Source organism: Dermacentor andersoni, chromosome 2, assembly GCF_023375885.2.
Source record: "Dermacentor andersoni chromosome 2, qqDerAnde1_hic_scaffold, whole genome shotgun sequence".
Classification (NCBI taxonomy): Eukaryota; Metazoa; Arthropoda; class Arachnida; order Ixodida; family Ixodidae; genus Dermacentor; species Dermacentor andersoni.
In genome coordinates this window covers 256474793-256499729 of record NC_092815.1, presented here as the reverse complement: position 1 = coordinate 256499729, position 24937 = coordinate 256474793, and the positions used below count along the sequence as shown (strand labels likewise).

Here is a 24937-nt window from a genome sequence, read left to right as displayed (position 1 = left end):
TAAAAGTCAACCCTTCGCCAAGGCGCTAAAAGATGCGTAGCATGCCTGCGATGGCGTCGTGCTACTGGGAGCTGCTTCGCCTTTTTCAAAGTGCAAGAAAATCGTGAACATAACGAAACACAGCAACAACCTGGTCACGGTCGATCCCTTCATTCACCGCTCTGTCAAATTCCGATTAAAAATTTTGCACAAGATAGGAGCAACACAGGAACCTATGCATTTGCCCTTTATCTGCACGCAAAATTCTTCTTCGAAGTGGACGAAGGCAGAGTTGAGGTAAAATTCCAAGCAACGCTAAAAACCTATCGACACTCAACCCAGCAGAATTCTGAAAAGACACTTCGCCATTAACTTCAATCCGTTTTAGAACCAACGGTGTTGCTTCTGTCTTGTGCAAAACTTTTTTATTTTGCCGTGCACAAGAAGAAACGCAATGCAATAGTTCCACGCCAAATGACTTGGTACACTTCTCGGAATGGGCGCCTCTTTATTGTATCGCGCCGCGGCAACAAAAGTTAGCGCTTCGCGTCAGCTGAGGCTAAGCGCAAAGAGTACAAAACAACAACAGTGTGCTTGTCCCTTCCCGAAGCGTCTGACATACGTAGGGAGAGAAGAGCCGATTCAAATAAAGTTAGATTCATTAATTCCTTGTCCCGCTTGTTGCGATATTTTTGTTATGAGCTGCAGTTCTTAGCATCACATAACAGAAAATAGCCCGTCAGCAAACTCATCTGATCGCATGGGACCACAGACCTGAACAACCCACCTAGGAGAAGTTGCGCAAATCAACTGCGAGAGCAAAAAAAAATACTGCCACGCGCGTGACGTCACTGAAGGAAGTGGCGCTCGGGCTAGTCGTGAAAGCAGCTTATGCCGTTCTGCTCGGGTCGTGTGTTGGACGCCATCTGATCTGCCGTGCACTCGAGCGCAATGGACGAGCAAGCCAAGGCGAGCCGACAAGGCTGCTCTGCTTTCCCACAAGCTTGATGCGCGCTGTTTTCGCGAGCGGCCAGCGCAGAAGGTCACGTGGACTTGCATATTACAAAATGTAGTGTCGTAGAACATGGGTACTGGATGCACGATTAACTTCTGTCGGGGCAACGAGCAGCATGCCTACCGATAACGTAGAGTCCCAGGAAAACGATGGGCATGCGATCGCTGGTCACGATGCCGCGCGAAGCGTCTCCACTGCCGGCCACCTGGTGCAGTGCGCCGATGCTCACCATGGAGAAGACGCACACCATAGAGGATATGGTGAGCAGGCGACGTCGACCCACCACGTCCATCAGGGAGACCGACGCCAAGGTAGCCGCCACCTGTATTTTACCGCAACCAAGCAGCAGACCGCATTTCTTGCACAAAATAATCGCTCAGCTGTTTACGCGCACACACTTGCCTTCACTGAAGCATGCGAAATGGCAAAATTGTTAGCCAACTCGGAGCAGAAAGAATGTATAAAACAAAAATGTCATGATATCAAAAATTTCAAAGATTTCAGATTCAAAGTTGAAAGTGTTCGTCCCGTTTCGAGATATAACTCGAAACAACGGTTTTCCTGGCGGTAGCTTAAGTCTTAGGTAGCCGGGAGACTAGCAGAGCAAGGCTGAATTAATCGTCAACTCGAATGGGTCACTGGATATGGCCAACCGGTCATATACACACTGCAACACCACTCCATGGCTACGTAAGCTGTGCGGCGGACCTGCGCGGCGGCAGCCAAGTTGTGGCGTTGCGCTGCCGACCTGGAGGCCGCAAGTTCGATCCCGACCTCAGCGTTCTGATGGGGCGATATTGCTCGTGTACCGGTAGCTGCAGCTGCCACTGTATTAGCTTCTACAGGTACCTCAATACTTCATGAGAAAGAAAAGGAAGATTATCTATCAAGAAAGAGGTCAGGCAGGGCGACACAATCTCTCCAAACCTATTTATTCATGGCATGCTCATTTAAAAGAAGCATTCCGTCAATTAGACAGGGAAGGTTAGGAGTGAGGATCAAGAGCGAATGTTTGAACAAACCTAGGTTTCCAGATGAGATTGTCCTATAGAGCGTGCACGGGACGAACGACAACAAATTGTGGAACTTAACCGAGAAAGTGTAAGAGTAGGGTAGAAAATTATTATGCACAAGACGAAGGCAATGCTTGATAGCCTGGCAAGGGAACAAGAATTTGTGGTCGGCCTCTAGAGTCCCTAAAGGAGTATGTCTATCTAGGTCAACTGCTTACAGGGGACATTGAACATGAGAGGGAAATTGACAGAATAGGTTGGAGTGCATACGGCAGGCATTGCCAGATCCTGACTATTCTCCATTCATCTGGCGTCGAACTGCGAGTATCCGGACAACCACTCAGGGTCCAACGTAATTGCCAAGCCGATATCGTTCGCTTGATGGTCCGGAAACATGAGCGTCTAACACCTTTAGCACGCGTACATCCATCTTTTTACCACACTTAAATATTGGCGCTACTAGAAATTAAAAGGAATCCTAAAAGCAGAGTTTAATTATTCGCCAGTGAACTAGATGGCGCAATAGGTCCGAAAGGTACCGGTTGTTCCACATTTTCGCGCGCGGCCTATGGGTCGCCGGCGTCATATTGACACGTGCACTTGCTTTTCTTCATCGGGCGACCCCGTTTCGCCGCCTAACAAATGTTATCGCCCAGCGCGGGACGCGCCTGCATGTATTGGAAGTTTCTGGAATGTTATCGGTGCTTCTATCCGCTTCCTGTTGTCGCCGAATCTTGTATTATCTGATTTCAACGCGTGACACGAATGGTGTAGGAATTTCTGGAAGGCACGCGCGTCTCAGCGACTATTCTGGAACGTTCGACGACTGCTCCGTAAAAGCCGACGCGCTTGACCCGCTGATCAGATTTTGACGATCGGCGACTGTGTTCGCCATCGTCGCCGTTCTTTAAGTGTAGCCTGTTTTTGTGGGCACAGGTTCACCCAATAAAAGTTAGTTTCGTCTTTCACAGTATTGCTACTGTGTTCTTCATACGTCACTCCCCGTGACAATATAGAAAGGGTGAGTACGTCGCTGTGTCCCCGCATGGAGACAAGGATCAAAACAATGTTTATTCAGTTAAAGAGCTCTCAGTATTGAATAACTGTTTTTCAGAAGCAGCAGCTGTTTCTTTACGAAAGAAAAACAGGTTTAACTGTTCGGAATAATATAGGCTACTGAGAAAAAAAAAAGAAAAAAACAACGAGCAGCTACAAACCAGTGCCTCCGTAAAATGTGGAGTCGTCCAGCTTATCTATTTCTTCAGTAGTGTTTCGCTGCTACGTATCAGATTGCCTTTATTATGTTTATTTAGGTCTAGAATATTAGCCGTACCAGTTTGCAGTGACTCTTCAACTTTGCTGAAAAAAATTCGCAGTTGCGCCCGAAAGGCAAAGCACCGATTGCGATAGCAAATTACTAGGTAGCTGTACGAAGTAAAGATAGTAGTTTTATCGGCCGCATAGACTTGTAAACGTTCGCTTACTAACTAAATTAACAATGATAGAATATGTTAGCGCGATTCAATGAGGACGTAGACAGACACACAGATACAGCGCTGTCCTTGCATATCTGCTTCTTTCTACGTACTCGTTCAGTCGCGCTTGCCCATTTTATAGTATACCATAGGTTCAAACCAACTAGACCGTCAACGTGTTTTAACTAAATTAACCAGCACGGTGTCACGCGCGCACAAGTAAACATGAACACATCTCGCTCAATGACAGCGGAAACTCTGTGAAAACGCTGGAGTTCGGAATCGCGGCATTAGCCGCGAGCCACTTGACCTCCGTTGATCTGTCGCTTCAGCGCGAACGTCGAAAGCACAGCGCATACAAAGCTACCGGCACTACGCATACTCTGCACACATCGCAAATCGCTTTCAAGATGAGGCCATAGAGAAAGAAATTTCAACAAGAGCGGACACTCCCATGCAGCCCAGCGGCCGAATTGACTGTAACGCACCAAGCGGATGGTATTAAACGGACACTAAAGGTTACTATTAAGTCAACGTGGACTGTTGAAATACCATCACAGAAACCTCGAAACGCTTGTTTCGTGGCAAGGAGAGACTTATTTTAAGAGAAAATGCGTTCTGAAGCGTCCGCGTACCTCTAGCACAGTTCAAATCGCCCGCCCTCCGATCGAGGAGTACTGACATCATGGTCTCATAGTGACGTTGCGCCATCGGTGAGTAGAACGGCGTCCGCAGACGGCGCTACGGCTTTTCTGCGCAAAACGCAAACGCGCGGCCAGAAACAGAGCCAAGACAGAGCCGACAGCAGAGCGAAAGCGGGAGTATGGTGGCTAGCGGAAGGAGAAACGAATTACGTCCCACATTGCGTCCCACGGCACACGGAGAGTCCGTTTTCGTTAAACTATAGGCTGCGGCGAGCTCGCAGCGTGGTCGACGTGGTCTGTGAGAAGTGACGAGCCTTTTCGCACTTGCAACAGGGCATAAAAAAGTGCGAATCGACGCAAAACTCGGCCTAGAAACGTGCTTCGCCACAGCCAGGGCTCAATACGACCCAAGCTGGCACGACCCAGATGTCGTTTCCCGCACCGCCACCAGGCGCCGCTACTATACCTCAAACTCTAGCGCAAGACGCCCATAAGCTGGTACTTCATTCTATGACGCAAACTTCGACGCTCCTCGCAATGGACCCTGACACCGACAGATAGGCTCGCGATGGTGGGCTCAACTTCAGCGATTTGAACACCGACGAGCGCGACCTGCTGCTGAGGGCTCGCACTGCCGGCGTCGTTGCGTACTACGACGGCGGCCTCGACACCGGCTCTCCGGAGCGGGAAAGCAACGAGGGCTTCCCACGACATCACATGGACGTGGCATTCTCGCTGCTTGTTCCAAATGAAAGTTTCGCGAGGCAGCAGAACCCTCACAGCACGACGCGATAACGAAACTACTGAAACTCCAAAGCGTGCGCGGCGCAGAGTCGAGCGCGCACAGTCGAGCGAAAACGAAACCTTTCGAACACTCATATTACTGAAGGGTAACCTCAAAATACAATTTTTTCTTAGAATCGAATAGACGTAGACAAGTAGCATTTTTTTTCGTCTTATAATCAAATGAAATTATATTTTTAATACGAGTAGTTCAGTATTAGTAACACAAATTATGAAGAGTGCTTTCGTCATCGGGCTAGTACCGGAATGTCGCGGGGGGGTCTCAAATGGTGTCATGCATTTACCTCAATTTCTCGGTTACTAAAGCTCTGTTCGCGATTATATTGACGCCTTAGACGTTCTAGAACATTGCTCTACCACTTTAACTTGAGTTTCTGGTAACCTTTAGTGTCCCTTTAACACCTTGGGGTGTCGGTTTTCAGCGCGCGCGTTTTGAACGCCAGTTGGTACACGCCGCGCCGGCTCCACTGATCGGCGCGGCATTTATTATCTTTAGCTTCTACTGCTGAACCACGCGCGGCCTTTGCGCGGAATCATTTTATTATTTGCAAAAATGATTGCGCACGATCTTTACAAGCCTCTACCGAAACCATGTCCCGTGCCATTTCATAAAGAAAACGCAAGACGTCTCCTGAAACGATGAAATGTTTATTTTGCTCTATAAAAAGGCTCGTTAAGGGCTTCTTGTGCATTCATCCAAAGTTGTGACACCACGCAAGCAGCAGTTGTTGGCGTACGAAGCTCCACCGTATGCCATCAGCTGAAAAAGAGTAAATTACAAGCATGTATCATTTTGGTATATTGACCTAACAGGAATATTGCGTGTAGAGGCGAAACGTGCGTAAGTGATGAATAAGCGGCATTACAGATAAATTCACTTTTACATACATTTCGTAGCAAATAGACTTCCCCCCACACAATACCATAGAATCTGAAGAAAATAACCAATTTTCAAGCATCCCCCCTTCCCGGGCATAATTTCTTGTACTTTAAGAGCACAAATACACGGGTGACTGCGCGTTTCCAGAACAACTCGGCCTCAGTCGACGCTATGGTACGCCATTTGCACAGAGGTGGCTACAACACAGGCTCTCTCCCAGACCATGTTACACGGTCGCAGAATTCCTTCTAGTCGCACTCAAGACAGATTCGTGGGTGCAAAGCCCGTATTCAGTCGCTCAGAAGACAGAAATGTCAAGTTCTTGAGCACCTCGGCGTTATCATTTACGCGTCCTGCCGGCGCAAGCAACACACTCCCGTGTTATCACTCTCGGCAATCGCTCGTCCTATTTTCGACAAGCGTGAGTACCGAAATAAGGTATAGGTTGTATCCACTAACGACACGTCCACGCTGCCGCACGGGCTGATGGGAAGGGTGCGAGCTGGTTCCGCTTCCGGTGCGCCATGATTTTGGCCACTTTGCGAAGCTCGTCTGTTCGCAGAGAAGCAGCAGTGCAGTTGGAGTGAGTTGCAGCAATCACAATCATGGCAAATTGCGCGGTTTATGGATACAGCAACAGGTCGGTGGCAAAAGAACAGCGAGAACAAAAACGAGGTTAAGTTCTTTGGAGTGCCGTCGGTCATCTACAACCAATGCAGCAGGACGCAAGAATTGTCAAAAAGGCGTCGTGCCGAGTGGTTCCGCTGCATTCGCCGCGCTGACATCGACGAAAATTCTCCCAACTACAAAGTGTGCGGTGTCCATTTCATTTCTGGTAAGTGCCAGTTTACATTGTAAACGTTGCATCTACGCGTATATTATGCTTGAGCACGAGTGTGTTGTCGCGTCACCAAGCAACTTGGAAGAGGGCAGTGAAAGTTGCGGTACTCCGATGTTTACGCTTGCTTGACCGCATTTTTTATTGATGCAGGCGACGTTAATGTATGTGCACTGCAATCGCGCGCGGTCGCAGCTGAATTGCTGAAGCTCCACGTAGTAATTCTTGACCACGTGTGTGCTGTCGCGTCACCAAGCAGCTTTGAAAAGGGATATTAGAGGTTGGATTGCGCAACATTTTTACGAGACACACAGAAGAGACACACACCACAGAGCGCTACTTGCAACTATCGGGAGTAGACCGCTTTTTGTGTGATGTCGAGTGCATCAAAAACGATCACGTGACAAAGCCGGCTTGGCATTGGTAGATGGCAATGTTCGTCAAAACTATTTTTGTTTCTTGTTTAATTTTTGGTCCCTACCGCCCTCCCCCCTGAGTATCTTCCTGTATTTATTCCACTGACAAGGGAATAAAACGACAGTTGCAAGTAGCGCTCTGTGGTGTGTGTCTCTTCTGTGTGTCTCGTAAAAATGTTGCGCAATCCAACCTCTAATATGCTATACCAACACGCCCAGTCGTCAACCTTGGCAAGTTTGAAAAGGGCAATTAAAACTTGTGGTACTCCGATGTTTACGCTTGCATAACCGCTTTTTTTATTGACGTAGGTGGCGTTAATGTACAAGTGCTCCCAGAATAATTCGGAACGCCCGACACGCAGCTGCTCGTCGGCGGAGCGCGCCGGCGGATAAATACAGGCAATATCTGCGCATGCGTGGTCTCCCTAGCGAGCAACTTTCGCTCCCTACACTGTAAACGGAAATAACTCCGAGGTGGGAGTAGACCGCTTGTCCTCTAGCGACCCCCCGGTTCAGAGTTTATTATGCTCCGTATGATCGGAGTAGAATTTTTACTCCGTGCGAGCGGAATTTTTGCGTGGACTTATGGGCGTTTATTTTTCTGCCTTTTCTTTATTTTTTGCTTTGCAATGGGCGGAGTTTTTTCGAGGTGCAACGGGAGTATAAAAACAGGCATCGCGTGAGTTTGCGTGAACATCTTTACATGTAGAGGCTGCTGGTGAAATTTCGAAATACGCACACGAGACCGCGTCAAATTCGACGAAAGAAGTCAATGAAAGCACATATATCATGACATACACAAACATTTCAGAAATACCCAATGCAGAAATTTGAAAGAGATCCTACGTACACGCGATACTCAAGAAGCAACGGTGCCAGTATATATAGCCACGATACTGTGTGCTTCGAAACCGCCTAGGGAGCAGCTGTGCTGTTTTCAGAATTATGACTCACAGGCTCGTTCATACGAGATCTGCCTCGCTGAAATTAACATAATACCTTAATCAGCACAAAACTGCTAATTCAGAATAGTGAGAGAAAAAAAATTAATGGCGTAATTTTTCAAAATTATCATGCTATTCTGTGAGTGCTGAGGCGACTTCGCACACTGCCGGCGTTCGCGGCCAAAAAGTAGTGCGTTAGTTACGGTAAGCAAGTAAAATGTAAGTGCGTGTGCTTCATAGCAAAATTAAACTTTTGCGATATAGTGGTAGCGTAGCAAGAAATTACTACGTGTGAGCATGACCCGCAGCAGCCGACGTAACACCAAAAAATGCGCAGTCATACATTTTATACACCGCACTACTTGCTCTGCGTCCAAGCAATCTCTCTCGGTTGTGAAAAGGAGCAACATTGCTGATCTGTCGAGTGAATCCTTAAACTCGGAGCCAGCAGGCATGCGTCTAAATCAGCGTCTCGGATAGAGCGTAATGTTAATGCAATATCGGAAGCAACGACGTGACCAAAACCTATATGCGCGTTAACAATTCGATTCACATTGCTCAATAAGAAGCTTTATTTACAGTACGCATACTTATGTCCTAGCGTTTTTTCTTCGGGCGAGTATATCCGTTCACAGATACATAAAAACAGTTGCTTGCACTTCGGTCTTTCTCACTGGCAACACAGCACCGCAACGAACTTGGGGTACGCCATTCGTGCGCGACTAGCATGGATGTCGTCGCTCGAACAGTGGCTGCTGTTGCCACTGCTACGCGGTCCTTTCAAACATTACACCGGACGTTGTCACCATGTATTCACAAGGACATCCAAGTCGCATTTCACGTACTGAAGAACACAAGCCAGGGTTATGCAGCACGAAAACACAGTCAGAACCTGAGCCGACATCACGAGCCAGTGAGCAGCTTCGAGGTATACCTAAGCCTTTTTCCGCACTTGAAAACGTTGCTCTTGCATTCATCGTTGTCAGCAAAGTGATCAGAGCTAACGTACTTGAAGCTGAGCTACAGTGAGCTTCAGGCATGCCTATAACACTTTCTGGAAGGAAATACTGGAAAAAAATTGACGAAACGCTGTCACGGAACGACACTTCACAGATGTAAACAAACCGTCAGCCATGAGCACTGCCGGCTCCGCCGAACGCGCCCGGTCGCTGGCAAGGCGCACAGCCTCATGGGAAGCGCCACGTGACCAATCAGTTTCGGCGGAGGGGAGTTTTTTAAAACTCCCTGTCGGAGTTTCACGGGAGAACAAGATATTGAAGCGGAGTAAAATCGCGTCATGTCGCCTTGATACTCCTGCAGCTAGCCAGCGGAGTGAAACGAGGGAATGGCGCTGTTTTGCTCCGATACATCGGAGTAAATATTTTAGGAGGGGAGGTTTTAGGGCACATCACCTGTTAAAAACTCCCAGGTGGGTTTATTTTCGTTTACAGTGTATAGTGCATCTAGATTGGCGTTGGCTTGCTCCAAAAAGGTAACGCTGGGTGCCCTTTAGCATTGTGCAATGGGGCTGGGCGAACTGTAGCACAGCATGTACCGTAATCTATAAATAAAGGTTTGTGGATTCCTTGCAGCATATCCTCGCCATGGTCTGCATCCCGTCTGGGAGATGGCAACGCTTTGCGTGATTACGTGCTAGTGAGGCGGCTTGGCTACAACGGCATCGCTGCCTATTTTTGAACCGTGTTAGCCTGTCCTACGAAGTATTAGTTCTTATTAAATTATCTGCCGATCCGTGTTACTGCTACCTTCGTAATACGAGGACAATTTCGAGTATTATTATTATTATTATTTATACGAGTGTGCCTGTGATAGTGGCAATAAAATAGTTTACAAAACAAAATAACGCGGCACGTTCAGCAAGGCCAATTTCACGCACACGAAGTCACTTCATGCAAAGCGCACTCTAATGAACTCTTCACGACTCCAGTCATTTATTGGCGCACCACGTCACGTGGTTCGCATATGTTGTGCGCCAATCAATCACGGAATCTGCACCATTAGTAGCGAGTATCCTTACGTATTGATCGCGTGTCGGCGTTTGTTGGCGTAGATACTCATTTTCGTACTCATTTTCTTTTGCTCAGAGGTACAATGATAATCAAGGGTAGGCTGTGTGAGCTGAATGCAAGAAAAAATAGTAAGGAGAAAATAGCAAATCAGGAAGAAAACTGGGATTAGTTTTTCCACAGTAAACAAAAAGAATCGCAACGTAACTGTGTTTCGTCTAAAGCGGTTGGCATGTTCCGATATCAATATCTCGAATGCGCCGTCCGCGCGAAGCGCAGCTTGTAGGCTGCGTGGAATTGACGCGTAGAGCGCATCTATACGAAGTCCCTCCTCTGACCTAGGCGTTTGCACTCGCGCATTATGACGAGCCATGCAGAGCTCGTCGGCACTGGTCCCTCCCAGATTCAGCTTGGATAATCTTTCCTTCATCATGCCCCACACGTTCTCCATAACATTGAAGTCTGCACCTTTCGGAGGCCAGTCAAGAACGCGAACACCACGTTCTTGAAGTTTTTCCACAGCTCTGGCGGTGTGCACCGGGCTCAGGTCTTGTTGGAACAAGTAGCAGCCATCTTTAAATGGCCCGTCCACAGCGTATGGCAATAGGTGGTAGTCCAGAATTTCGCAGTAAGCTTCAGCTGTGAACGATGGGGACAGTCGGATTAGCGGACCGAGGCCCTCTTTGCTAATTGCTCCCCAAGCGTTGACAGCACAGCGGCCGCTGCTGTAGATCTCGGAAACGTACCTAGGCCCGTATCTACTCGAAAATAAGGGAATAGATAATGGTCTTTTCAGATGAAGTACCTTTTGCGCATCCGAAGAGTTTTTGCTTAAAATATCAGAAAGAAAACAAAATTCCTGCTGTTGTATGGTCTCCACAAGCGGCGCTGTTGGTCCCATCTAGATGAAAATGTCGATTCATCTGAGAATATGACTTCCTTCCGTTCTTCAGTCGTTCAGCGCTCATGTGCCCTGCCAAACTCAAGGCACCGGCGTTTTTGGCGCTCCGTGAGGTGCGGCTTTCGTGCCGCGACAAATCCACGAAGACCAGCCTCTCGCATGCGCCTTCTAATTGTTTCCTCACTGGCTCTGAAAAGGATCGGCAACGGCTGCAGCAACAATGAGAAGGTCGGACTCTTCCGACGTGCATCGGAGTCGTCCCTATCGTGCTGCATCTTTCAGTTGGCCGTCTTCATCCCTGTATGCTTGGATTATTCGGTTGACGTCACTTATAGACTTTCCTGTGAGGCGGCATATCTCACATTGGGTTTACCTTGTGAACTGAGCTTAGTTGTATTTCTCCGTAAATTCATCGGCACTCCTTTCGGCATGTTGCCTCGATTGGAATAGGGCGGAATTCGCCTAACTGTCACTGTTTAAATATGTTCGTATCTCATTTTCAATCGAGCCGCCGATATTATCAGGGTTGCATCAGACGAAAACGCCACCCTTTGCCAGCGCTGGTCATGGTTACCTACCATAAATATTCTGAGCAAATGTTAAATACGGCCCATATGAAAAATGCAAAAAAAAAGGCGCCCAAGCACCCGAACATGCAGTTACGAGCGCTTATGGTCCCACGCGAGCGCATTCGCAGACAGCTTGTCACAGACACCAACATCCCAGCCCCACTTGACAAAACGTTAAGGGGCATCTAGGGATACCGTTTTGCAGCAACGCAACACAATCTCAATACACTAGGGAGCCAATCTTGCTTTCTAGGGAGACCGCGCACGCGCAGACCGCGGTACTACTTTTTCCACGCGTGCGCTCCGCCGGCGAGCGGCCGCGTGTGTTGCGTTCCGAATTATTCTGGGAGTGCCAGTACACTGCCCGCGTGCGCACCTGAATTGTTTAAGCTCCACGCAATTTAGGCTTGAGCAAGTGTGTGTTGTCGCGTCACCAAGGAGCTTAGAAAAGGGCAGTTAAACTTGTGGTACTACGGATATTCACGCTTTCCTAACCGCCGTTTTGTTGACGTAGGCGACGTTAATTTGCACTAGCTGAATTGTTTAAGCTCGCTTGCGACGTCTTTTGTAAAAAGCTGTCGCTTGGACTTTTCTATGTGACCTTAACATCTTCCTGCAAGACACGGTGCTGACATGCAACCCTGTATTTTCTTTTTAACTTGCAGGAAAGCCATCATATTTAATGGACGACACAAACCCTGACTGGGCACCAAGTCTGCAGTTAGGGTACACAAGAAACCCTACAGATCTTGCAGAGGGCAGATATGGCATGCCCTTTTTGCTCACTTTTGCTTTCTCCTACGCCTCGAACAACATTCAAGCATTGCTGTCGCGATCATATTTGCGCATTATGCATCGCTGCAAGTTTTTAGCAAAGCCACAAATGCACTATGAACATTGTGGAATGGTTGTCATAAATGAAAGTATTTTTTGTTGTGATTTGGTAGCTGCTGTGATGAAAGTACATAATTGCGAAGTGTAAGTGTACTTTGACACGCTTTAAACTTATCAAGGCGGGTGCTTTAGTAGAAGGAATGCACGAGGTAGCCACAGTGGAGGCTGACCCCCCGCCCCCCCCTCCAGGATTTTCTCCTGCATGACTGCATTGTTTCATTCCAGGCATAAGCGGCGCTCCAGGAGGGCCCGGAATGCACCACATTGTGTGACCGCAGGCCACGACAGTGTACTGCAGCCTTGCAATTCAGCACCACAAGGTCCCAAGACCTGCTTGGGAAAGCTGCGAAACACAGAAGTTCGTCTTGGAGGTAAACAAACTTGTTTATTTAATCCCATTGTGCATTTTTGGGCTGCTTTTCTCGGTTGATGCACTGTTGTAATTATAGATGTTGCATATTCAGACAGCTCCCATGCTTAACAGTACGAGTAGAAACATTGATTGGTCTTTGGTGCACACTGGGCAAGGTGACGAGTCAGCAGCGCTGCTCGTAGCTGAACTCCTCTGTATGTGAAAAGTGGTCTGTCACTAAATGTAGCACTACTGTCATGTGCAGTCAACATTACTTCAGTTCTAATGCTTGAGACATGTGCGGCATTTTGTTTTTGAGCTTGCAGATGCATCCACTGCACCGGCAAATGTGCCAGCTACTTGTACAGCTCAGGTAGACAAACCAGCTGAATCTTCTGCAGGGCTGGCTGCAGGCTTCAACAAAGTACAGCAACCTTGCAATTCAGAACCACGAGGCAGCAAGGCTTGCTCAGAAGTGGAGAAAGACACAGATATTGGTGTTGAAGGTAAGGAAGTGTCAGTGCTCTGCAAGCTATTCACTGAAGCGGTTTCAAATAGAATAAGGTCCACACTTCCACCGAACTAAAGAACAGGCTGGCTTTGGAAAATATTACTCAACATTCAGCCATATCCAAGTCATTACTACGACCCTTTCGGCGCCCCTTGATCGGTGCTTCGCCAAATCGAATAATGCCGCACCGTGACAATGTCGCTATCCTAGAAAATGTTTGCAAGTATCCCACGACCACCATGATCTTCACAAAACAGCAATAAAGGAAGATGTCAAATAAGACAATACAATGTCACCACTGCTTTTCACTGCATGTTTACAAGAAGTATTCAAATCCCTGGACTGCGAAGAACAAGGCATAATAATTAATGGGCAGTACCTCAACAACTTTTGATTTGCTAATGACTGTCAAACTCGGCGACAGATCTGCAAAAAACACTTGACATGAACTACCGTAGCCAAGTGGTAGGTCTAAAAGTTTACATGCAGAAAACTAACGTACTGATAGTCTGAAAAAAACAGGATTTTTGCACAGGAAATGAATCCTTAGACATTGTAAAGGAATGCATATATCTTAGCCATGTCGTTATTGGTGACAGGCTGTGAAAGAGAGATCAACAGTAGAACTAGAATAGGATGGAGTGCAAGGGATAGCAAATGCAGCCAGGGAAGACTAGAGATGGAAGGATTAACTTCGTTTATTCGCAGGTAAAGAGTGGGTCTGGTTGGTGCAGGATAGGACCAGTTGGAGAGCTGTGGGAAAGGCCTTCGTCCCGCAGTGGAGATGACAGGCTGTTGATAGTAATGATACAAGGAACAAAAATATTGAACAGTTTTTGGCATATAATCATTGCACGAGCTGGTCAGTCATCGGTACTGTTTTGTATGCAAGAAGTGTCACAATATCACAGTAGTACTACGTGTACTCAACACTAGTAAAACTTAATGCATGAGTGGCATTATGTTTTTATGCTTGCAGATGCAACCACTGCACCAGCAGAAGTGCCAACAGCTTGTGCAGCTGAGGCAGAAGAGGCTGCTGAATACCTGCCTGTGGCGACCTCCGATGCTTCAGCCACAGCATTTACAGCACCTGACATGCCCACCGTGGAAGTCGTGCAAGGGAAGGAGTTGCATACACAAACCACCGATGTTACATGTAAGCACTGTTCCAAGTGGCGTTCATAGAATTACTAACAAAAGTGATTTGGTACAACCTTCTGCTTGAAAAATGCAATAGCCTGATGCATTTTTTTATCCATTTGCACCTTAGCTGTTCAAGATTTAGAGACTCAGACAGAGGTCACAAAAGAGTACATTGATTCTTTGGAATCTGATAACAGGGACTTGGGGCTCGAGCTATCAAGGCTGAAGAAACAAGTCAGCTGCCTCAAAATGACACAGTCTTCGCTACAGGAAGACGACAAACGTGTGAAATTCTACACAGGCCTCCCAAGTTACGCGATGTTGATAGCAATTTTCAACATTGTGGAAGGCAGCGTGTCACATGGAGGCAGAAATAGCCTGACCAAGTTTCAGGAGTTCCTTGTGACACTGATAAGGCTAAGACTTGGAGTACCTCTACAAGACCTGACCTACAGGTTTTGTGTAAGTGTATTTATAGTGTATTTATATGGCGTGGGCTGGGAGACTGCAGTGTCGACCGCCACCTCCGATGTCGACACTGCAGTCTACCAGCCCACGCTGGGGAAACTGAAGGCCGCGACCTCAGGGGGGGAAGGTTGCCACACATCAAAGTGCCGAAAATCCCCCATTTCCATCAAGCGAGAAGCCGATACAGCCGGTTGATTTGACGACAGACTGGATTGTTAGCGCCAATGTTACTGTAACAATTGACGGCCATGACGTGATGGCGCTAGTAGACACCAGGCGACAATGTTTTGCAGAAAAATACTCATTGTTATGCATTGCATAAAACAGCATTTGAAAAGATGTAAAGACTCTTAGAATGTAACATGATACCTGCAGCTGTGGGCACTGATGCATTTCTTTAATTCTAGGTCAGCCAAGCCACAGTGACAAGGATCTTGGAACGCTGGCTTGATGTCATGCACATGCGCCTGAGCAAACTTGTGGAGTGGCCAGATCGGGAGGAGCTGCAACTAACCATGCCCATGTGCTTTCGTAGAGCATTTGGAACTAGAGTGGCTGTGATAATTGACTGCTTCGAAGTGTTTATAGAACGGCCATCTTCAGTTCTTCCCCGCTGTCAGACTTGGTCACGATACAAGCACCATAATACTGTAAAATATTTTATTGGAATTGCACCTCAAGGTTCCATCACCTACATCTCTAAAGGATGGGGTGGGCGTACAAGTGACAAGCTCCTGACCGAGCGTTGTGCTATTCTGAACAACCTTCAACCAGGAGACACTGTGCTTGCGGATCGAGGTTTCACTATTGCCGATGCTGTAGGGATTCATTGTGCACGTCTTGAAGTGCCAGCATTCAGAAAAGGGAAGCGACAGCTCACAGCCTGGGAGGTGGAGAAGACGCGAAAGATAGCCAATGTTCGCATACATGTAGAGAGAGTCGTTGGGCTGTTGCGCCGGAAGTATGCAATTTTGTTCTCAATTATTCCCATCGAGCTTGTGATGGTAAGAAGTGGAGACAGAGTAGCACAACTGGACAAAATTGCGACAGTATGCGCTGCCTTGACTAATCTCTGCAAGTCTGTTGTGCCGTTTCAGTGAATTCGGCATATGTTGTCATTACTGTAATTGAACAAATAGTCTTGGTTTGGAACAGTTCTTTTCACTCTACGAATGCTCAAATTGCAGAAAAGTAGACAAGTAATTTGCCACGTGTGTGTGTGACGTGATTCCAAGTCATCCTGTGTGCTCCCTTGCCTACTGATTAATGTACCCTGGGTGCCTTATAACGTAAAACTATTCCAATCTACTTACATCAAATTTACGTAACCGCCGACGCAAGCATCGGGTGGTCACCCGCAGGGTTGTTACCCTCTCAGTCGACGCGAGCCAATTTGGTGTAGGTGCGGTGCTTCCTCAAGACGGCCGTCCTGTAGCTTTTTCGTCTCGGTCTCCCACAGACACAGAACAGCGCTATGCGCAAATTGAAAAAGAAGCGCTCGCAATTGTGCACGGTTGCACGAAATTCCACGATTACATTTACGGTCAGCTAGAAGTAACGGTTGAAACCGATCATCGCCCTTTGGTGTCGATTTTGAAGAAGCAGCTGCACTAGTGCCCCCTTCGTTTGCAATGCATGAGGCTTATCTTGCAGCGCTATCCCATCACTGTTATCTGCAAACCGGGCAAGGAGCTATTTCTCGCAGATGCTTTGTCATGACTTCCGAGCAAAGTGTGCATGGCTGAAGAGACCGAACAGTTTCAAGTAAATGTGCTCGATTTTGTTTCTGCTTTTAAAACACGCATCGAAGACCTCCTTGCAGCAACCGATAGCGATCCAACCCTGCTCAAGCTACGAGAATATGCGGAAACAAGCTGGCCGGACAATAAACGTGATATCCCGGAAGCCGTGCGCCCCTACTGGTCATACCGGGAGGACTTACATACCTAGGATGGTCTACTGTTCCGCAGCAATAAGGTAATCGTACCACACTCGAAGAGAGCAGAAATATTGAGCCTCCTCCATGCCGCACATTTGGGAGCAGACAAAATCAAAGAATGAGCGAGAAGCGTTATGTTCTGGCCCAGCATGTCCGCGGATATTGAACAGTACTGTAGAGCTTGCAACATCTGCCAAACGCATCAATCGCGGAACCCGAAGATGCCGCTTTTGTGTCACGGAGTGCCTAGTTTACCCTGGGAAACTGTAGGACTGGACTTGTTCTCTTATGGCAGCCAACAGTTTGCCATAATCGTGGACTTCTATTCCTTCTTTTTTGAGATATGTGAATTCCAAAACGTCGCTGCAAAACTAGTGAAATCATGGTGTGCAGATATTTTTGCTGTTCATGGGCTTCCCTTAAAGCTGTGCAGTGATAACGGCCCACCTTTGCACAGGCCGGAATTCAAAGAGTTTCTGAGCACATTAGGTATCGCACACATAATTTCGAGCCCTTATTACCCGCGCCGCGCTCTAACGGAATGGCTGAAAGGGATGTCCAAGAGGCTAAGAAACTACTGAAGAAGTGCTCGTATAGGACACCGCACTTCCAAATGGCTTTACCTGAGTGGCGCAATGCCCCCAGAGATGCAGTGCTGAAGTCCCCTGCGCAGAGACTCATGGGACGACTGACGAGAACACTGCTCCCAGTACCCACAACCCACCTGGTGCCAGAGACGGTGCCCTGCAAAGCTGTTCACCGCAGTCTGCAGGAAATCCGTCAGCGCCAGATAATCTACTACAACCGCGGCTCCAGACAGCTGCCGCCCCTATCGCAGGGGCAACAGGTAACAGCGTACGACACTCTTCACAGGACCTGGGCGCCTGCTGTCTGCCTAAGGCTAGCGGAAGCACCACGTTCAGCGATCCTGAAAACGGAAGACGGCCGGGAGATCAGGCGGACCCGAGAGTATCTACGCGACGTGGCCCCACAACCACACGATCCTCTAGAGTCTGATGTCTCAAACGTCGAACCTACTTTCCCAGAGCTACGACAAAGCACACGGAAGCGTCGCAAGCCCTGTCTGTACCCATTGCCTTCGAGACGAACTACTTGTTTATATTAAAAAAAGGGAAGGTGTGGCAGAGCTGCCAGTGACGCGACAGCATGGCCTGTGACGTCACGCTCCTGTTCCTGTATATACCAGCGTCCCACCGGCAATAAACGTTTTTCACCGACAACTGGCTCAGTTACAGAACGGATCCTCAGCAAAGAAGATTTGGCAGAACGAGGTCGTAATAGTGCCGAAAGTGCTCGAAAACGTTACACGGCCACGGAAAAAGTTTTAGTACACGCAAATAAACCCATGCTCTCCGGCAGGTGCGAATAGCCAGTGCCTGAGCGGTCGGCAGCAGCCATCTTTTATTCCTTTCGGAATGGGGCAGCCTGTGGCTATTCACAAGAAAATTCAGTTTTGTTCGGCATATAGCCTGTTTCACATGATGCGAATTTCGTCGCACCGGAAGTGCGATTTCCGTCGTTTGCGATGGAAATCGCGGTCGCAGTGCCGACCCCCGATTTTCGGCTGCGACCAACCGGTTGGTCGCACAGTCGCACCGATCGCTGCAATTTTCCGTCGAAATTGCGCGGAGAGCTGTCAACGGAGCTATTCCTCTGGTTTGTTTTGGAAAATGGCGTCTCGCACGACAAGTGGAATGCGCGGAGACGTGGACCGTCGAATTCGGTACGTACGCGAAGGGAGAATAAATAACTTGTACCGCATATTCGATTCTCCCATATATGTACGTTTGTTGACACGCTACGCAGCAAATAAACTGCATTTTCACGTTTGCTTCGTACGCCTTTGCGAGTTGTCAGTGCTAGGAGGTGTTCGATCCCCAGCAGACGACGAGGTCGTCACAATTTTTTGTTGAGTAGCATGCAAAAATCGCGCTTACGGCGCAGCTTGAATTATTTCAACCTCTGCAAAGGCAAATGACAAGACAGCAAAGTACCCGAAGTTTCAACGTTGCGGTGAACGCGGTACCGTTCAGTTGCATTTTCTTGTCGGTTTTCAAGCGTGAATTCCCCTATGCATCTTGAAAGCTTATCTTACCTCTTATTAAATTTGACAGAGCAAAAGTGTAGGCTATCGTAATGAACTTGCTACGATAGCATTAAATCCGTGGCTTGAATAAAATATTACATGCATGTTAAGTTGCACCTCTTCTCTGGATATTTTTTTTTCTTGCACAGAAACCAATAAACATTGACTATGTTGCGGACTTTGTATCCTTACTGCATCTGTATTAACACTTGCTTTGAAAGGTAATTAACTCTAGAGCTAGTAGATTAAGTAAATTGCTTGCTATAGTGGCACAGTGACAACGTACCCTCCTGCACAATCATGTAGAACTCGTGCAACAATGCGAAAAGCAGGCAAACGGCCTGTTCTTGTGGGGATAAAACAGTATAAAACGACACGCTGAAGAAAAGTAAATCAAAACTGTGCAGTGAAGTCAGCCAGTACAAGCAGTTCTTGCACGTTCACAGCTGATCAAGTGTGCAGAAACATTCATGCCTTACATGTTTCTACTAAGTTTCTAATAAGTTTGAGATCACATATATTAGTGTGTAAACCATATAACGATATCCGCTGCGATTACTATCTTTATAAGTAATGAAATACCATGCTACTTGCAAGAACATATATCACACGAGTATTTTAGAACAAATTTGTGCATTTCAACTATACACAATATGTGGTTTATTCAATAAAGGACCACAAATTGGGCTTTTTTTGCAATGACAAGCTTATTCCAAACTTTACTTACATACAGGCAAGAAAAAAAAAATTTGACAGAAATATTGTTCTTCAATTTGTTCACCTGCCACTGTGGCTATAGCAGTCTGCTGCTAACACAAGGCTAGGGGTTAATTTGCCAGCCATGGAAGTTGCATTTCGATGGGAGTCACAGGTAAAAAAAAGCTCTTGCACTTAGATTTAGTTCATCACCTTTTATTGAACCCTTAAACTTCAAAATACTATTGCATAGGGGGGCATGCTTATGCAAAATATAACACCAATAGAAAGCAAAGGGCGGAATTGTAAAACAACCATCTTTCGTGATAATTCGAGTGTGTAAATATTCATTGCATCAATATTTATTGTTCAACAGCACTGCACAAATAAGCATGATAAGGTATAGCAAGTACTCTGTCAGGAAGCTGGTTCTACAGATGTATAAATGTAAAGGCATGAATACTCATACTACGTCGCACACATAGCACAAAGAAAACCTTTTTCAAGAGTTGTCCCTTCTGGCCGATATGAGTGGGCCATAAGCAGCAGAAACTTTATTGCAGGACATTGCGTAATACCGCTTATGAAAGAATGAAGACAGTGAAGAGGCTTTTAACAGCAGTACTGCCACATGTTACTCTAATAAGAGGAACGATGAGCAAAAAAAATTCTGGTAGAGCACTTAAACAGTAACTTTCTGAAAGACAGAAAATTCCAGGTGAGATTTGGAGGTACATTTGGCCCACACACACCAACAACACGGGCATACTACAAGAAACACTACAGCCTATGGTGTATTACAGTCTATGGGAAAGCTATCTTCTATAGAAATCAAGAATGATGCAACAAGCCCTCGACAACACTGTAGACTTTCTTGGCCACTCTGGCCTCTCGCTTCCTGATAAGTCAGCTCATATTGACGTCGGAAAAAAAAGAAAGACCAGAATCAAGAACTACCCCAGATTGCACATTTTGATCCACATAGCTGGACAAATATGCCCACAAGTCAACATCCGCAAATCCTCAGCTAGTGTAAGCCCATGACGGCACGTAGGTGAAACATTTATGCAATGCCTGGACGCAACTTCCACACCTGGTGAAAAGAATAATCTCAAAATCATGAGGGTGGACGAGTGGATACTATGGAAAATCGCAGATGCGGTGCTTGTGTCCAAGGTATGGTACAGTATGAATTACCAGCAGCACACAAAAAAGACAACTCATCGAATACAGGCATCGGGTAGTAATAACAGGTCTTTCCAACTTTACCATGCTTGAAGATCTCTATGAGAAAGAGCTAACGAACAAGCACGTAGACAGAGTGCAGTTGCAGCCTGCGGCACAAATTCTTTGTCTCAAGAGCTCAGAACCTCGTCCCAAGATACTATGCCAGCTAGCATGTGAGATGCAAAGACGACTACCCCTCCCTTCAGAAATACAACCTCGGGAGTACCTGAACTTGAAACACAACAGGCCCATACCGTGAAATATGGGGGCAAACAATTAGGCCAGGAGACTATGTGCAACTGCCAAACACACAGAGGAGGCTGCTAATCATGAAGATGTAAGCAAACATAAGGCACATATAATATGTACACTGATCTGGCAATAGCAGTGTAACAGTTGTATGACACTAGATAAAACTAAACCCCATATAAGTGAGTACCATTCCAGGCCATCCTATAGCTAGAAAAGCTGAACTGAAAGCAATCAAAGCAGCACTTGTAGTGCAGATTACACCCTGCACAACACCCTGCATGGAATCACCAGAAGCTGTCTGGGCACGCACATCACACAAGATTGTCAGGAAAATCAGGAGATTGACACGCGACTTGTAAGCACATGGCCAGAAATTAAATTACAGGATACATAGCCATGCAGATATTCCAGGACACAAGAGGGCTTATAAGCCCGACATAATAACTGAAAACTAGATGAGTTTGTGTGTATTCATTATTAACTAAAATGCAACTGATAGACAACAGACAAGAACGAAGCGCTCTGTGTGTTCACTTCGCTCTGGTTAATCGTATTTCTGTTGCAATATAGTTAATGACGGTGGGCAGATTGTTATAGAAAAACTGGCCACCCTGTATACACAATGCCTCATGACCTCTAGCCTACCGGAATCTTGGAAGAACGCTAACATAATCCTAATCCATAAAAAAGGGGACGCCAAGGACTTGAAAAATTAGACCGATCAGCTTACTGTCCCTTGCCTACAAAGTATTTACTATGGTAATTGCAAATAGAATCAGGAACACCTTAGACTTCCGTCAACCAAAGGACCAGGCAGGATTCCGTAAAGGCTACTCAACATTAGATCTTATTCACACTATCAATCAGATGATAGAGAAATGTGCGGAATATAACTAACCATTATATATAGCTTTCATTGATTATGAGAAAGCGTTTGATTCAGTCGAAACCTCAGCAGTCGTGGAGGCATTGCGGAATCAGGGTGTAGACGAGCCGTATGTAAAAATACTGAAAGATATCTATAGCGGCTCCACAGCCACCGTAGCCCTCCATAAAGAAAGCAACAAAATCCCTATAAAGAAAGGCGTCAGGCAGGGAGATACGATCTCTCCAATGCTATTCACAGCATGTTTACAGGAGGTATTCAGAGACCTGGATTGGGAAGAATTGGGGATAAGAGTAAATGGAGAATACCTTAGTGACTTGCACTTCGCTGATGATATTGCCTTGCTTTGTAACTCAGGGGACCAATTGCAATGCATGCTCACTCACGTGGAGAGGCAAAGCGGAAGAGTGGGTCTAAAAATTAATCTGCAGAAAACTAATGTTTAACAGTCTCGGAAGGGAACAGCAGTTTACGATAGGTAGCGAGGCACTGGAAGTGGTAAGGGAAGACATTTACTTAGGACAGGTAGTGACTGCTGATCCGGATCATGAGAGTGAAATAATCAGAAGAATAAGAATGGGCTGGGGTGCAATTGGCAGGCATTCGCAGATCATGAACAGCAGGATGCCATTATCCCTCAAGAGAAAGGTATGTAACAGCTGTGCGTTACCAGTACTCACGTACGGGGCAGAAACCTGGAGGCTTACGAAAAGGGTTCTACTTAAATTGAGGACGACGCAACGAGCTATGGAAAGAAGAATGATAGGTGTAACATTAGGGATAAGAAAAGAGCAGATTGGGTGAGGGAACAAACGCGCGTTATTGACATCTAAGTTGAAATAAAGAAAAACAAATGGGCATGGGCAGGACATGTAATGAGGAGGGAAGTTAACCGATGGTCATTAAGGGTTACGGACTGGATTCCGAGGGAAGGGAAGCGTAGCAGGGGCTGACAGAAATTTAGGTGGGCAGATGAGATTAGGAAGTTTGGAGGGTCAACATGACCACAATTAGTACGTGACCGGGGCATTTGGAGAAGTATGGGAGAGGCCTTTGCCCTGCAGTGGGCGTAACCAGGCTGATAATGATGATGATGATGATGATAGTTAATGAATTCACGAGGCTGCACAAGAGAAGAATGATTCATCATCATCATCAGCCTGGTTATGCCCACTGCAGGGCAAAGGCCTCTCCGATAGTTTTCCAACTACCCCGGTCATGTACTAGTTGTGGCCATGTTGTCCCTGCAAACTTCTTAATCTCATCCGCCCACCTAACTTTCTGCCGCCCTCTGCTACGCTTTCCTTCCCTTGGAATCCATTCCGTAACTCTTAATGACCATCGGTTATCTTCCCTCCTCATTACGTGTCCTGCCCATGCCCATTTCTTTTTCTTGATTTCAACCAAGATATCATTAACTCGCGTTTGTTCCATCACTCAATCTGCTCTTTTCTTATCCCTTAACGTTACACCTATCATTCTTTCCATAGCTCGTTGCGTCGTCCTCAATTTAAGTAGAACCCTTTTCGTAAGCCTCCAGGTTTCTGCCCCGTACGTGAGTACTGGTAAGACACAGCTGTTATAAACTTTTCTCTTGAGGGATAATGGCAACTTGCTGTTCATGATCTGAGAGTACCTGCCAAACGCACCCCAGCCCATTCTTATTCTTCGGATTATTTCAGTCTCATGATCCGGATCCGCAGTCACTACCTGTCCTAAGTAGATGTATTCCCTTACCGCTTCCAGTGCCTCACTACCTAGTGTAAACTGCTGTTCCCTACCGAGACTTTTAAACATTACTTTAGTTTTTTGCTGATTAATTTTTAGACCCACCCTTCGGCTTTGCCTCTCCAGGTCAGTGAGCATGCATTGCAGTTGGTCCCCTGAGTTACTAAGCAAGGCAATATCATCAGCGAATCGCAAGTTACTAAGGTATTCTCCATTAACTCTTATCCCCAATTCTTCCCAATCCAGGTCTCTGAATACTTCCTGTAAACACGCTGTGAATAGCATCGGAGAGATCGCATCTCCCTGCCTGACGCCTTTCTTTATTCGGATTTTGTTGCTTTCTTTATGGAGGACTACGGTGGCTGTGGAGCCGCTATATATATCTTTCAGTATTTTTACATAGGGCTCTTCTACACCCTGATTCCGCAATGCCTCCATGACTGCTGAGGTTTGCACTGAATCAAACGCTTTCTCGTAATCAATGAAAGCTATGTAAAGGTTGGTTATATCCCGCACATTTTTCGACCTCCTGATTGGTAGTGTGAATATGGTTTATTGTTGAGTAGCGTTTGCGGAATCCTGCCTGGTCCTTTGGTTGACGGAAGTCTAAGGTGTTCCTGATTCTATTTGCAATTGCCTTAGTAAATACTTTGTAGGCAACGGACAGTAAACTGATCGGTCTTTAATTTTTCTAGTCCTTGGCATCCCCTTTCTTATGGATTAGGATTATGTTAGCGTTTTTCCAAGATTCCGGTACGCTCGAAGTTACGAGGCATTGCGTATACAGGCTGGCCAGTTTCTCTAGAACAATCTGCTTACCATCCTTCGACAAATCTGCTGTTATCTGATCCTCCCCAGCTGCCTTCCCCCTTTGCATAGCTCCCAAGGCTTTCTTTACTTCTTCCGGTGTTACCTGTGGGATTTCGAATTCCTCTAGACTATTCTCTCTTCCATTATCGTCGTGAGTGCCACTGGTACTCTATAAATCTCTATAGAACTCCTCAGCCACTTGAACTATCTCATTCATATTAGTAATGATATTGCCGGCTTTGTCTCTTAACGCATACATATGATTCTTGCCAATTCCTAGTTTCTTCTTCACTGCTTTTAGGCTTCCTCCGTTCCTGAGAGCATGTTCAATTCTATCCATACTATACTTCCTTATGTCGGCTGTCTTACGCTTGTTCATTAACTTCGAAAGTTCTGCCAGCTCTGTTCTAGCTGTA

General features: G+C 46.6%; 1 protein-coding gene across 1 annotated transcript; it reads left to right on the top strand.

Annotated features, from left to right (window-relative positions):
- Positions 1–1167: 1167 nt before the first annotated feature.
- On the top strand, positions 1168–19351 carry LOC140215897 (uncharacterized). Its single transcript, XM_072286242.1, has 5 exons — positions 1168–1318; positions 13078–13257; positions 14242–14421; positions 14536–14870; positions 15284–19351. The coding sequence occupies exons 1-5, from the start codon at positions 1168–1170 to the stop codon at positions 15974–15976; spliced, it is 1539 nt and encodes a 512-aa protein (XP_072142343.1). The 3' UTR covers positions 15977–19351.
- Positions 19352–24937: the final 5586 nt, after the last annotated feature.

Excerpts from the sequence above, each read along its gene's own strand:
- LOC140215897 (XM_072286242.1), top strand. The coding sequence starts at position 1,168 with ATGCCGCGCGAAGCGTCTCCACTGCCGGCCACCTGGTGCAGTGCGCCG. Across the intron at positions 1,319-13,077 it reads CGCCAAGGTAGCCGCCACCT|ATGCATCCACTGCACCGGCA; the intron begins GTATTTTACCGC and ends TTGAGCTTGCAG. Across the intron at positions 14,871-15,283 it reads ACCTGACCTACAGGTTTTGT|GTCAGCCAAGCCACAGTGAC; the intron begins GTAAGTGTATTT and ends CTTTAATTCTAG.